The 15,947-nt window shown below is 39.8% G+C and overlaps 1 protein-coding gene across 1 annotated transcript in view; it reads right to left on the minus strand.

The window, feature by feature from the left end:
• Window positions 1–15,947, minus strand: part of EAF1 (ELL associated factor 1) — a 20,310-nt gene continuing 4,363 nt past the window's right edge. Inside the window, exons 3-6 of the mRNA XM_054274013.1 lie at window positions 13,130–13,266; window positions 10,435–10,601; window positions 3,772–4,002; window positions 1–1,867 (exon numbers count right to left, since the gene is read on the minus strand). Coding sequence (XP_054129988.1) covers window positions 1,821–1,867; window positions 3,772–4,002; window positions 10,435–10,601; window positions 13,130–13,266 — 582 coding nt within the window. The 3' untranslated portion in view covers window positions 1–1,820. The remainder of the gene's footprint in view (window positions 1,868–3,771; window positions 4,003–10,434; window positions 10,602–13,129; window positions 13,267–15,947) is intronic.

Genomic DNA, 15,947 nt, shown 5'->3' on the forward strand with positions numbered 1-15,947 from the left:
TAATGGGGAAATGGCATCAGAAAAATGTCTCTCTGCTTATTCAGATCTTTAGCTGGGGGAGAGTCAGGAGCAGCATTAACATTTATTAGACTGCAAACCATACTATGCAGATCTCTGGCACCAAAGTGTGAAATCCTGAATTGGTACAAGCTTGTAAGACAGACCATTTTTACTGTTAGAGGGAGAACAGAGAAAAAGAACAGAAAAAAAAAAAAGAAGAGCAATTGTGGCTTTTCATCAAGTATATTTCATAATTGTCCATTAAAATACATACCTACATCACAAAACACTTTAAAAAAACCAAGTATTTTTAATGTATGTACAATAATGCAAAAATATGCCTAAATATGTATCTAATGCAAAAAAATAAACCATTTAATAAAATCTCCCTTCAAATGTCCCCTTGCTCTTCAACATGTTAAAAAAAAGGACAGAGCTCAGTAAACAAACAGGAGTTAAAACACAAACTGACAGATGAGAGCAGTGCAAAGCAGAGACCTGAGAATGGGGAGGCATTTGATTCAGCTTCCCATGCCTCAGGATTACACCACAACTAAGGTGCAACTTGTCCTATGTCAGCAGAATTTTGATTTTAAAGTCACAAGAGGCTGCCTATGGCACTCATTTTCCATGTGAGCAAAAAAGTTAATAATAATCCAACTAAGCACCCTTTAAACACCCTTTAAACAGGGGTGAATTTCACCCTTGGCAAATATTTCATGTTCTGTGTACTCCTGCCAAGCACAAGGAGGTTCATCCAATGAACAGTACGGACTAAAGTCTACCTTTACAACTGTGGTGGGACAGAGACTTCTGCTGTTTCATGGCTGCTTGTTTTGTCACCTCTTCTTTTTGCACTCTCTAGGAAACTGCAAAGAGGGCTCCAGTCTTAGAATTTCAATAAGTCAAATATTTTGCATTTGTGGCATTGCAATGTCACTAGTAGTTGGGATTGTAAGTATTTCTGAAGACTAGGTCTGAAAGTCTGAGTTAAATGAGACCCTTCCGTTTCTAAAGAGAATGATTATCTGATTCCTACTTGGATGAGTTTAGGTGATTGATGTGTATCCTTTATCTTGCTAGAGTCACTGCCCTTAGAGCACAGCAGGCAGTATGTGACACACAGCTCTTGTTTGCAGAAGCAATCTGAGGAGGTTTCAGTATTGCTCCATACAGGGAAGGTGGCAGGAATTGAAGCACTATTTAAAAAACCTGCTCATAAGGCACTGATGCAGCAAGGTTTGTGACAAACATGGTTTAATCATTCCTATCGTCCAACTGTTTAAAAGTCAGTCTATTAAATCAACCATAAATAGCAATAAAAAGGCATTAAAAAAGTCCCAAACCAAAGAAATCAATTTAGTATTGAAACTTAATTCATGGCAGTCCCACTTCAGTGCACACACTAGCTCCTGCATGTTTTTATAAACTCATTGTAGGCACATGCTCACCCTATATACAAAAGTCCCCCAACAAAGTCATGATGCACTGCACATACCCTACAAACAAGAGATTTTCAGATGGCCTCACATAATTACATGTTAAACTTACAGATGGTGGACAGGAACATACATTGGCTCACTCACTGTACATATGTACTCAAAGCTTTAGCAGAGTAAGAATATACACAATATATACATGTAATTCACACAGTAAAACAGTCCTCAACATCTGCTATTTTGTAGGGCTATGCATTTCTTCTATTAAAATTCCACACATGGAACCATCTCTGTGCCAGCTCCTCTTCATAAGCAATAGGATCACTTCAAGGTAAATTAGTTCTTCATGTATATGTAACAGAAACAGCAAAAGCTCAGCCTCTAGTCATCACTGTCACTCCCAGACTCACTCAACTGCAAGTCATTTCCTATGGAAAACAAAAACCAACAAAACACAACAAGTGAGTAGGTGTCAATTCACATTTCATGGCAATCAAACCAAAGAACAGTCACATTGACACTGCAAGATTTAAGTAAGAATAACACATGAAATGAATGCAAACATCATCTGTGATTTAATTAAACTGCCCAAGAACATCAAGAGCTGCATGGGGCTAATAGCTGGATTCAGGCCAAACCAAGCATCCTTGTCTCCAGAGCCACCAAAGGTGCTCCCTGGTGGGACAACAGCCCTCTCCATGCTAACAGCTGCAGAAAACACTCCACAGTCTCCACCCACCAAAGCTCCAATATATGGCTCTGGGACAAGGCATTGGGGAATTCCTTGGCTTTCTTTACCCTTTAAAAACAGATTTTTTTTTGGTGAAAGGCCATTTGGGTAGCCAAGGCAAGGCCTCCACATGCCAATAAACCAAAAGGGCTGTTAAAGCCATCACAACTCAAGACTGAACGAAGCTGACATGTGCTGTGAAGGTAAAGGCTGCCCTCCAAAGTGCAGAGATTGGATAAATGGCCAGGATATGGATCAAACCTACTGGCTCTGATTCTGTTTTGCAGAGCAGTCATGATTTGGTGAGATGGAGGGGATAAAAAGGGTAAAGAATCATGCTTGTGTTCTGATAATTGAACCTAACTCTTCCAGCATTTTCCCACTACCCTCCCCTCAAAACAGCTGCAGGGCATCTATTCAACAGACATAGAGACAAGACACGGGAGACAAGGACTTGGGTTAGGGGTGATTCTCCCACACCAGAAGTATTTTAAATCCAAAGGCAAAAGCACTGCATGAAGAGAGGAGCTACCCTGGTAGTTCCCAGATTGTCCTGCAGTCAGAGGCTTCAGATCATTAAACCCATGCAGTACTGTGGTCGAGGAGAAGCAGGGAGGAGGCTGCTCACAACCAGAAACAGGGAAATGGGCACAGTCCTAATGACTTTGTTGAACTTTCGATTTCACTTAGTCCTTCATTACTGGCAGCAAGACTGACACGTCTCTAAGCTTTCCAGCAGGGCTTTTTGGTGGGGTCTGTACAATATACTTATCTTCTCAAAGCTGGAAACCCTACACATACCTGTATTCAGACTCCCACCAGTTCCCTATGAATGGGTGCCAAGAGATGTGTGCAAATATGCCTCAGGAGGAATTAAGAACAATTTATGGCAATTGTAAATTCAATATTCTAACTCCACCGAGTTAGAATGTACCTGATGTAGTGCAAGGAAAGAGCAACACCCAGGCACACCATGTCTCCAGAGAGAGTCTCATGGGACAGAACTATGCTTTAAAAATGTTCCTGACACTTCTTAAAGGGTGAAGTGAGCTTGTACTGATTCAATGCTTGCAACACCATAGCTGCAATATTTTAACAAAATTTTCATTTAAATTTCCCTTCAAAACGTGATATTTGTGAAAATACAGCTGAGACCAACACAGTAAATCTGCTGACAAAGCAATACTGAAGACCACAGAGACTGCACTTAGGAACCCAGGACAGCCTTGAGCCATTTACAGTTTTTTACAGACCTTTAACTAACAATGTGTCAACACCACTATTTCCATTTAATCTGTGTATTCACATGAAAATAAATCCCATCCTCCAGTGCACCAGATCCTCCCACACCAATGGCTACTTGGAGGCCTGAATCAAGACCCAACAGGGACAATGGGGACCACTGCACTGATGCCCACAGGCTCTCCACACCTTCAGACAAGTCCCAGCCCCCTGTTCATACAATGCCCATGTATTTGAGCCAGTGCAGCTCCCTGGAACTACTATTTGGCAAAAGGCATTTCATGGAGTTAGCCTATCACGCTAAGTAAATGAGTGGTCATAATCAGCTTTCACAGTGGTAAGACACAAGCATTTACTTACGGAGCGTGTTCATGAGCTGATTGCTTCCCTGTGGCCTGCTGGTGCCATTAGCAACAGCATTCCTGTTGTTGTACTGCTGGTGTGGTGGCTGGGAAGGGGAAACGTGTGCTGGCTCTTCCCCCTCGCTGCTGGAGCTTTCATCTTCACTCCCAGATGAGCTCTCTGAATCCGATGAGCTGCTTCCACTGCTGCTGCTCATCTGCTCAATAATTTCAACCTCTGCTCTCAGTTCTGAAATAAAAAGGAATTCATCTGGTTGATACCACAAATACAGGGCCCCATGGAATTTTGGAAAGAATGTGCAAATGCGATGGTTTTGTCAAGTATAGTTTGTCACACCAAAATATCTCACATGAAAGGAAAGGGAAACAAAAAAATCCTGAAAACTTTTTTACTTATTGCTATAGCTACATTTTAAAAAACAACAGCATAGGTTACTATCATAAAACCTTCACTTCTACAATTATTCTTCATATACTTTACACTCCTGAGAGCATTTTCAGCTTCATTATTTCTGACAGGCCATGGTCAACATACAAAGTAAGCATGTCAGCTGATCACGGAAATCTAAATCTGAACTGTTAGATGCTGGTGACATTTAGGCCTTTGGAAAACACAAAAAATGGTTACATGGATATGGGCAAATGATTACAACAGAAACTGCCTTGACTTCAGATAATGTATGAAACTGCTTCAGCACAGTCACACAGCCCATTGTAAACAAACTTCAGAAGCAGATGGATGACATCAAATAACTTTGCAGTAGGACAGGTGAGAACAGCTGAGAATTTTCACATACTGGGGAGTGGCAAAAATACCATAACCTGCTACAGAGCTTACAAGTAGCCAGGAAATAACGAAACTACTCTGAAACTAGGAAGGTATACAACTCAAGACACTGCCCACTTTAGGATTTCCAGTGCAAAGAAACACTGGAACACCAGGACAGCACGACAACAGCCTCATCAGCAACAGCTAGTGCTGGCTGAATGGCTGGTTACTAAAGAGATATTAAGGTGTGTCACCCCAAATGATACAATATTGTAAAATTTGTCATAATTATAAGTGGCTTAAACACTAGTAGAGGACAACTCCTTTGTATCCACCCACAAGGCTGAGTATCTAATGACTCAGTTCATCTTGGCAGATTTCCAGGAAAGAACAACATCCACAGATATATTAAGCATGGGATGTGAAACCCTCAAAATTCAGGCTTTTGTTGTGCTAGCAGCAGTACTATATCCACAGTGTTAGAACTCAGTGCTTGCCCTGGAAACTCACAGAATAAAGGACAAGAATGAAAGAAGGGAGAGATGAGGTATTATCAACCCTACCTAACAAGTGGAGAACTGATGCCAGGAGTAATTCATGTTAGGTCAGATGTGTGTCACGAGTTCCTTTTTAATAGGACTCATTTTCCTTGGGCTAAAAAATAGCCCAATAAAAATAAAAGAGTAACAGTTAAAGTTTCCTAAACTTTAGAGAACTTTAGAAGCCTAAAATAAAGAGTAACAGCTAAGTTTCCAGCCTCCGCAATATTTGCTGGAGAGAATTCCTCTAGTTTAGCATGTATCAGTTTGAGAAATTGTGTTTTCTTTTGCCAGATTTAAAATCACTATTTTTCACTTTCAAGGTTTAGAGCTCAATTTCAAGTGCTTTGGTTACACTCCAGCTGGGTATTTCAGGATAGCAGCGCTGCTTCTCCAATTTATTTCCTACATCTAGATCCCTGCCTATACCATCTGTGCTCTCTGTAGTTTACCAGTATGCCAGGTAAACCCTACTCTTTCAGCTTGAAGACTTAGTATAAGAGACCATTGGAAGAGAAAGAAAATATGATTCAACAGAATCATATATTGATTCAACTGGCCAACAGCAGATAGCACTTTGTACTGTAATATCTTTCTACCTTATTGCCTCTCAACACAGTCTTGCAGGCTTTAAAAATACATTTCAGGCCTGGAGTCTGATACACAAACAAATGAGCACTTGTGAATCACTGTTCTCAGCCTACTCATGTTGAGGCTTTCAAATTATAAATGTTCCTTGTATTTAAGGCTAGGAAATTAATAGGGGAAATCTAAAGGAAAGGTAACCAGGAATAAGGGTATTTTCTCTTTAAAATGCCCAGGTTTAAACTTTTTTCCCTCCAGCTTAATGATGTAAAATTTCTACATTCTTCTAGTGATGGAGTAGTTAGTTGCAAATTACAGTGATTATAATACATTATTAGAATATCCTGGACTGCAGCAAGCACAATCACCTATCACAATCCATAGTGCAAAAAGATCCAACAGACAAGTCTAACACAGGACAAGTGCCTGAGAATTACAGAGCTGGAGTCTGTGGCTGGATGGAAGAATGTTGGCACAGTGACTGAGAACATAGAGCCCATATGTAAAATAGAGTGAAGAAGGTGAGGTGATCTTAGGTATTGGTAGTGAGAGGGAAAAGTTAAAACAAAAACACACTGCAGACAACTAGAAAAAAAAAACAAAAACAAAACTAAGCAAGAAGTGTGGACTCAATACAGTAGGTGAGGAGATCACTGAAGGAAGTGATGCTGCCTGACCTATGGGAAAGGAAGATTAGCCTGGCCAATTTTAAACAGAATTGGAGATTAGTGTGAGAATGAAGAATGGGAAGTTTCTGCTGGGGAAGCAGAAAACTAAGAGACCATAAAAGACATTTGGTTATGAGAAAGGAATGAGAGAATGCCTTGGAAGTAGTGCTAAAGCCTGCTATGCTGAACAGAGGCAAGAAAAGGCAAAACAGAACCAGTATCACAAGCTTCAAGGACTGGGAAGTCAAGGCTGTTATCAGTGACACTGGTCACAGGTAGAAACTTGGTCAGAGCTCATCTTCTAATCAACTTCTGCCTCACAGGCTGACAGCTCCCCCTCAGATCTCTGTTGTCTCTCATTCCTTGAGCCCAGAATTTTAAACATCTTGTCTTTGCAGATGATAGAAAAGCAATTGTTTCCACTAATGTTCTGGTGGCTGCTGCAACACGAGAAGTCTGTCAAGAGAAATTCAGCAGGACCACTAAGGAATTCTGTTGAAAACACTCTTGTGTCACACTGCCAGTGACTAAGCCAATGACATCAAAGCCTTATAGGAAAATCACAGCTGCTTTACAATGGTTCAATTTTGTATTTTCCCATTTGACTGCTATGCTTAGTACAGCTATAGGTACTGAAGACGTGGGTTAAACATTTCCTCATGGTGCTTCCATTAAAATAGCTGTGTGTGTATGTGCACATGTATTCTAAGCTGAACAAGGATAGATTTGACCTTTCCTAGACATTTCTGCACCGTAAGATCAAACACCTCATGTCGATGAGCCTTTGCAGTCTGAAAGATGACAAGAGTCAGGATGTGCAGCAGTTACTTTTAAAAAAGCTTTCCATACAGTACAGTTTTGAGCACTTGCCTTAATTGAGTCTACATCATCTGAAAAGGCTGACACTGCTTTGGGAACCTTAACTTCTCTACATTTCACGTTACAGCTGTAAGATTTCTTTCAAGAAGACAAAATGACCGTTTTACACTGGCGGGCAATGCAGGTTTTAGAGTAAAAAAAAAATAAATTCAAGGTCAGAAATCATTATCCAAACAGAACAGCCTTTCTCAATAGGGCTGTCTTCTGTATATATTCAGTATTAAATAAGAGTGTTTAACTGCTCCTACTTCTTCTCTCAATTCCAATAGGTTGTGCAGGTTTTTTAACTAAAGCCTTCACCTCAGACTGCAAGAATACAAAGAACTGCCAGAGAAAAGTAATTTAACTTTAGGGAGGGTTAAGTTTGAATGCCTATAGCAGAACACATAGTGGTAATAATAGAATGCAAGGTGGAGAAATCAACTTGATACTGGCACCCTGAGCCTGTGGAGATAGCAGCTAGAAGAGGCAGTATTTCATACTGATGTGCAGAAAAATTGACTGAGGTGTTCTTGAGAGACAAACAGTGCGATGGCATAATCTTCACATACCAAAGCTACAGTCCAGGTAAATAAAATCTGCTCAGATTTTTAAGCACTGAGTCTTCAAACCTGAAATATGATTCTGTGGGGTTTTTTCTCAAATGTTGTAACCGTGTCAATATTATTGCATGCTGTAATTTTTCAATATTATTGACATATATCAATATGTTGCATGCTGTAATTATGTCAATGCTGTTGAAAACATTTTCTGCTATGATCAAATTGGTCTGATAAATGTCAATTATTTTGTGCAAATAAATGACTGTATTGTGGTATATGTGTGCAAATCTTCACAGCTTAAGGAGACATCATCAGATGTAGCTGAGTGTTCAAAAGAACAAGCTCCTACCCTCTCCTATGCTCCCTTCAGGCACGAGGACAACATAGAAGTTTGAAGAGGAAAGGATTTCACTTGTGCAAAACCTTCAACACAGCCTCCCAAAAGCCTCTGTCCATGAAGGAAGGGAGTGGTTCAATTCCCAGATGCTCTGACTCTGTCCTCAGACACTGCTGTTTGGACAGCTGTGTACTGGGACAGAACTGACCTACCTGAAAGTTCATTTCCAGCTCATCTGTAAGAGAGGGGTGGAAATGCCCAGCTGAGGGTACCAGGGAAAGCAGAAACCTGCACTGAGGTTACCTTAAAACTTAAACTGTGAAACATCATGAAGGCTGTGTGTCTCACCACACCCTTAAGTAGGGCATACTGGAAGCAAGAGGGTGTCAAAGTGCCAGAGATCCTTTCAAGAAGCTCCTCTGGGAATTTTAAGTCCTGTGCTGTGTTCATGAAACAAAACCCACAGAATTTCAGCTGTTTATCTTTCTTTCCTACAGAGGAAGCACTTCAACCAAAACTAAAACTACTACTTGAATGGAAAGAACACATGCTCTTCTGACTTACAAGTCCATGTTAATAAAAACATGCATTAAGGGAAGATAACAGGATAAGGCAGACTAACTTACAGCTTTTACAGCTTGTCATTGCCTATATTTCATTGTGGAATGGTGCCATTTTAATTCTACCTTTTTTAAAGTAGGTTCTTATGATAAAAATGGTTTATCAATGCTGACATTCTAGATCATCAGTGCTGGAAAGGGTTATAGACTATAAGCAAAAACACCCCTGCCCAGGCTTTTGGCTCTTCTGGGGCTTTGTACAACTCCCCCTATAAAGTAACAAATTAAAGTCCTATTTTTAGTAGAACTCAGGTGCTCTAACTCTTGATTTTGGGAACAAAACTGCACAGGTTATTTATTTGGAGGTACTTTCATATAAAAGATCATCAGGTGGCAAAAATATATTAGGATAGCTCTGAACAACGTGACATATACTTCAGGCCACTAGAAAATTATCTTTTAGAATAGATGTCACCCCATACAAATGTAATTATTTTACTGTAATACAACCTTTACAAATTGCTGTATGTATACAAAAGAGTGCCCCAAAGGTTAAGTAACTTATTATACCCTACAGGAAAAGACATTTAAAATCCACAACTGACTTGATTTCAAAAAATTGATATATCACCTATTATCATTTTCCTTACCTATTATACAGAAAATAAAAATAACAATGAAGCTAACAGAATCTCTCAGAGGTTGATTCTGGCTGCTGACCAGCATCCAAGTATTGAAAACACTACTGCTGCAGAAAAGTGAGACCAGTCAGCACCTATGCAAACACACAGCTTAGCAGCAAAAGTGTCACCTAGTGATTACCATGAACTGAAAAAATACCCTGCTGAGTAATTAACTTCATCTGGGCAATTAACATAGGCAAAGTCTCCAGACAAAAATAGCTATATGGGACAGAGAAAAAAGAGAAAGAAACCCAGAAAAAAAAAGCAGACAGAAAGAACAAGCTTAAAATAAAATAATTGTGTCTGGTGTCAGTGCCAGAGAATTACCAAACAAAAATTTGTCTTCTTTATCGTGACTGTATCATCCACAGCAAAAACAGGTATCACATCAGTAGGAAAAGAAGGCATGGGCAAAGAAAGTGCATCCTACCCACAGCAAACACTAAGACAAAGCTCTGCCTAAGCAGAAGAGTGAGCTGAGCCAATCATTCCTTTAAGGTACTTTTTAAATAGAAGTTTAGCAGCCATAAGGCATGTGTGCCAAAGCTGCAAAGGAGTGGTTGTGAAAGAGGGTAAGCTGCAGGTTTGTTCACTCTCTCATTCCTCCCCTACTAGCAGTGCTTGGCATGGTGCAAGCTTGTCTTGTACTGGGAGCACAGCTGCCTAGCCCCTCCATCCCCCCAGCCTCACTCAGTGCAGGGTAACGTTCTCCAAGTGACTTGACTGTAACGAGACCTTGGACCATTGCACTTTGTTATTGCTGCTGTGGTGGCCTAAGACACCCCAGCACTGAGCTACAGGTTTCTGAACTCACATTGATTTTTTTTTCTTCTTTCCCAAACAGAGAAATAGTTTGGAAGAGAGAAAACTACCCAGAATGAGGAAGTTTTCTCATGCCAGTAATATAGCAATACAAAGATCTATTCTAGTAGAAGAGAATAAATAATCAGTATACTAAGATGAATAAAGGAACAAGATATAAAGAAGTCAACACAGCTATCAAGCACCATCTTTTAATCCCTGAATGTTTTTATAAATTGCACAGTCATAGTTTTTATTATAAAGAAGAAAGACAAAGAAACTACAAACCCTTCTTTACCTCTCTTAATATCGTCCAGCTGGGGCTCTGGTGAAGGATTATCCTTCAAAGGAGAAGTTTTAGGTCCAACTGCTGGCTTGGTTGGGGCTCTGAACTGTGAAGGAGGCTGAGATGCTCGGGCAGACTGTTGCTCTATTCGGGCTTGGATCTTACTGCTACCCTCTGCTCTGAAGAAATAACCAGATACATTTAGTGGTACTCTGCAACTATGTCCAACTTTTCAATATCCTTGTGCTAAGGCTTCATCTCTGACTTCCTTTTGTACAGATCTCTAATTTGTTTTACAAAGATGATGACTGAATTACAGCTTTCTGTATGCAACACTTGCTTTCAATAACAAAGAAACATATACAACTACACTGCAACACTCTTACAAAATGTATTTTCAAATCCAGATGTGGTTCAGTGATGCCAAATTCTCTACTTGAACAACAATGAAGGCTTTAATTTAGCAGTTAGCAGTTGTATTTTTAAAAAAAGAATGATCAATCATAGTAATTTAAAGTAACTACAAATCCATTCACAACAAAATCCTGCTTAAAACAGTCACAGCAAAAGAAACAATTTTCTCAGTTGCAATTAAATAATCTCAAACTGAACTCTCTTAGAGGTCAACTTGGCTAGAGTAATCACTCTTACTGCTAAATACAGCATACAAGCATTTAATTCCTGGGTTGTATCCATTTGCTGTTAGCTCTTCAAAACAGTTTAAGCCGTTTCCTTAGTGGAAAATAGTCTCCAGAATAACACTATGCCAATTTGTTCAGTTCAAACCAGGTATTTCTGCCTTTTACTGAACTTCTGATGTGACTGAGACTGCAGAACAGTCAATACCCTTGGCAGAAAAAGAAACCCAAAAAAACCAACCACAAACCCAAAGTAGGTTCCTTTACAGTACACCATATAAGGTTAAAGGGTATGGTGTATTTATTGCATAACAGCAAAGCCTTTGGGGTTATGGCTTTGTGCAGTGCAGCACAGAAGCAGCTTGTGGATATGAGAGCTCAGTTTCTGTTCTAGGAGAGTCCCAGGTCAGGAGTGTTACACTTTGTGTCTGGAAACTGATCCCATAATGTGAGATAAATTAAAGTAGCCCATGTTGAACGTCCTGGGGATTCACCTAAACCACCTGTGGTACCAGAGCTGGTACATGAGCATTTACTGGGATATCTCTGTGCCTCAGTGAACTCTAGATTCAGTCTCACACAGAACCCCCTCTTCATTCACCAGTGACGTGCAGCTGTTGGATACCACATTAATGCAGCTTAAAGTTTATCTACAGCAGAAGTGAGGAGTTGGCAAGATACTCACTGCATCAAGTGGATGGTAAAAGTCAAAGCTTTCCAGCATTAATTATGCTCATGGAACTACAGATGGTTTTATGTGGACTAAGCTCACTTACTCCCCTGTGAATTTCATCAAGGTATTAACACTAAAAGCCCTGTTCCCACAGAGTGCCAACAGGACGTTAAAGATCAGAGTAGTCATGGAAAATAAAAGGCACTTCTGATCTAGAAAATCAATGACTTTGCAAAGCCCTGCTCATCAAAACAGGGACCCTCAAACTTTTTACTACCTGAGAAAATTTTAAGTATTTTTACCCACATGAGACTCAAGAGTCAGTGTAACCAAACATCTCACAGAACTCAGGCCCTCCTGCACTTATTTGCTCCCTTCTGACTTAAGCTTCACCCAGACAAAGTCCAGCAGAACTGAAATTGGGAATTCAAATCTCATCTGTGATGTGCTCATATCCACTGGACAAGATGAATACTACATGGATGAGTTTTCACATCACTGACTCAGAGGAGTGTTACAGTCCATTTATTTTGCACTCAAGGTGTTCCTGGCAAACACCCAGCCAATTACCAATGAGCCGCAACCCACATTTCTAGTAGTTTTAGCAGCTAAGGGTTCTATACTGCAACAAAGTGTTTTTTAATGTAAAACTTCTAAACTTATTGAAGAGTCTTTTCTTCACAAGACATTCAAATGACTGCTTTCTCTTTATGTGCCAACCTGTGGTGCAGTGATGCTGAAAGATCCAGAGACTTCAGGTACTGGCAGAGCAGTAGGACTGGTAAAAACTTTCCAGCTGCATACTTTGTAGCAATTGTGCAGCAGTATTGGGTCAGAAAGGATTTCTGGCTTCATCAATTCTTCTAGGCAAAACACCATAACCATTATTTCTACAGCTCTGCCCACCTTCACCAGCTGCAGGCTTTGTACTTGTGTTCCACTTGATATATTGCTTATCCAATATGGGAATGAGTGCTCCTTGTTCCCTAAGATTATGTTATTGAAACATCGTGACTCCCACAGGAAGCTGCAGGGAACAAACCTAGAAAGTCCAATAATCTTTTTGGCAGTCTAATATTTTCATGGGTTTTTTTGGCTAACTAGAGATTCTTGAAACACATCCCATCCTTCAGCCAGCATCTAAAGCCTCAAAACATCACAGGTGTTTCACTGCAAACTATAATTATGTAATTTCAGCCATGGAGAATTTGCAAATTCTTTACTCTTGGATTCACACTCCTATTTGCATTTTTAGGCATGATAATTGGCCATGTAAAGCTAAGGTTTAGTAATTAAACATCACTACAAAATAAGAGAGTTCTGTTTCAAAACCCAGTCTTAATATGAAACTTCAGCAATAATTAATCCCATCAATTAACCCTGTCCCCAGCTTTACCTTGTTTTCTTGACTTGAATGCTGCTACTAAGTTTTTCCAGCACATATTCCCCAGTGTCATGATTGATAATAAGCACACAGTCCTTCTGATATGGCCTTTTATTTCCTTTAAAGACAGTCATCGGTGGAGTTGAACCCTGGTACAAAGAAAGAGCACATATTTGGTTATATTACTCTGTCCAAAAATTTATGAATACTAAGAGGAAAGAATGTATGTTTTGTTCTGAAAAAGAGGCTCAGAACTTAATGTTTAGTGCCTACAGAAAATATTCATTCATGAAGAGAGAAATACAGAGAAAATGTGCAGTAGATCAGACATTTCCTCATAGCAATATTATGCCTTTCATCATTTTAAGTGTCCCTGTTGTGACAAAACATCTTCGCCATGGCTGCCTTTATTTACAGTTCTCATTCCCAAAATGGCAGCGTAACTAAATTTGCATAGCTGTCCCTGACACGTATCAGAAATCTTCTTGATGTTTCTGCCCTGGAAATCATGGGTTTGGATAAGAAATAAAGTTCTAATTATTTGAGCAGCAGAACTATTGCCCAAGGAAATATGTGGTCAATTGAAAAATAATTTAAACTGCACTGTATATTTTGCATAAATATATATGGCAGTATTTTCACAGTGGATTACAAGCAATTGTCACTTACAAACTATGTAAGAGCAGCTGCCTTCTCCAAAGTCAGATTAGCATGCATATGCCCATGCAATTGTACTGAAATGTCTTCTCAAAGGCAAATGGGGTATTTTGATGCCTTCCAGAAAGTCCCCAAGTCCACACAATGCTACACAGAGCCTTAAAACTCTAAAGGCTTAGACTGAGAAGCAAAAAAGACAAGAAACTCATGTGGTGGTGCACACTGGCTAACTGGTAATGCTGAGATCATGCTCAGCAGTACTGCATCCTTGCACAGCCTGGCCCATACACTGGTTTTGACATTACAGCCAGCTGAACCCATGGTTTATCTGCAAATAACAGCATGGATACACACCTGGCCATGACAAAAAGCTGTTACTCAAGGGGTTATGTTCTCAACTATGAAACATTCTCAGGCTTCTCTGTAATGTGTAGATGCTGTATAAAAGAATGTAGATTTTAAAAACAAATGTTTATTTATATGCACCTTTGCACGTACTGTAGGAAAGCAACCAAAATCGGGAGGCAAATGAAAAAACCCTGCACTCTCCTATATATTAATCTGAGTAGCAAAAATGAACAATCACATTTTAGCTACTCTGAAAGCAATTCCTATTCTCCATGTTGTTCACAGATAGAATATATTTGAATTTAAAATAGGTTCTGAACAGTAAGTGTGAAAAATCTGAGTTCTTAACAAAGACACAGTAAGAGAGATTCAGAAATACAATTCAGAAAGGATGTCTCAAGAAAGTCTAGTCTTCAAAGGCATGTTACATTTTTATCATTCCTACATTTAAGAGAGGAATGCAACATTTAAGAGAGTAAAAAGAAAGCTTAAAGTCAAATCCTGCATGCTGTTGACATCTAAGCCACGAAAGGTATAGTGCACAAAGGTAATGAAAATTGATCAAAGTTTGTTGGCTATCATTCTGCTACCCAGAAGCCTCCTAAAGCAGCAAAGACTGTGATTCTGGCTAAATAATAAGTAGAAGTGTAAGTGCTCAAGCAAATTAAGTCCCATTCTTCTACTTAAATCTAAATGTTTAGGGTTTATGTTGGTGCCTAAGTAACAGTGGCTTACAGATTTTGCTGATTACAGGACAGAATTGTTTTCACCTGTGAGGGTTTTTGCCTGACAGAGTTCAAGAAGCGTTTGGACAATGCTCTCAGGCACATGATGTAATTCTTGGGATTGTTCTGTGCAGGCTTAGGAGCTGGATTTTGATGATCCTTGTGGGGACCCTTCCAATTCATGATAGTCTATGATCTCCTGTAGTACTCTAACAAGCAGAAATTTTCCCTTCCCCAATCCAAATTGTTTTTCAGTTATTAAAGTCACTAAATGCACATGCAGAAATAGTACTTCAATTTATCCAAGCTGCAAGAGACACCAAAATATTTCCATCAAACAAATTATCAGAGATATTCTCAGGCACTAGGCAGTTTCAAAAAGAAAACCTCAAGTCAGAATTTGAATGCTATCCAATTGTTGCTATCCAACTGGGAAGCAAAGCAGCATCCAAGAAATTCAGTGAAACTTGTCAGGATGAAACGATCTCAAAACCTCTCATTCTCTTCCAGTATGCCAAGTGTTTTCCAGCTTTCTGTCCAGAACACAGGCAGCACTGCCTTGGAACAACATACACAGAGTGGCTTGGCTGCCTCAGCCTTTGCAGCATACCATAAACTCAAGGCTGCTCATACTGAGGGGAAGATAATCAAATTAAGCTCCTCAGTACAGAGATTTGAAAAGGAGTATTACAAGTGATGCTGCTCAACCCAAAAAAAATCAATGAGCAACTCTGTTTCCAACTAATCCAAGATGAATGCTGTTAGTTGTGCTGTTACCTGCTCTCCAATAGCACTACCATGCTCACCATTTCTACAGACAAAAACTCACATAAAGGAGTGTGTGACCTCCTGCAGCACTGATGGTGACCAAAGCCATCTAATGAACAGGAGCAGGGTGAAGCAGCTACAGCTTCACTCAGTGAGAATTATCACAGTACCTTCACCTACCAATTAAAACCACAGATGTGCTGGGAACAACAATACCAAAAGGATCTGACACACGGCTTCCAAACTGACTGGTGCCCCCTGCAGCTACCAGACCCATTGATGTCTGTGAATTCTGGTTTATTGGCTTGACACATAGCATCAACTTCAGCTAA

This window comes from Melozone crissalis, unplaced genomic scaffold (genome assembly GCF_028551555.1).
Source record: "Melozone crissalis strain CALT ecotype California unplaced genomic scaffold, PUWL_Pcris_2 ptg000016l_1, whole genome shotgun sequence".
NCBI classification, from domain to species: domain Eukaryota; kingdom Metazoa; phylum Chordata; class Aves; order Passeriformes; family Passerellidae; genus Melozone; species Melozone crissalis.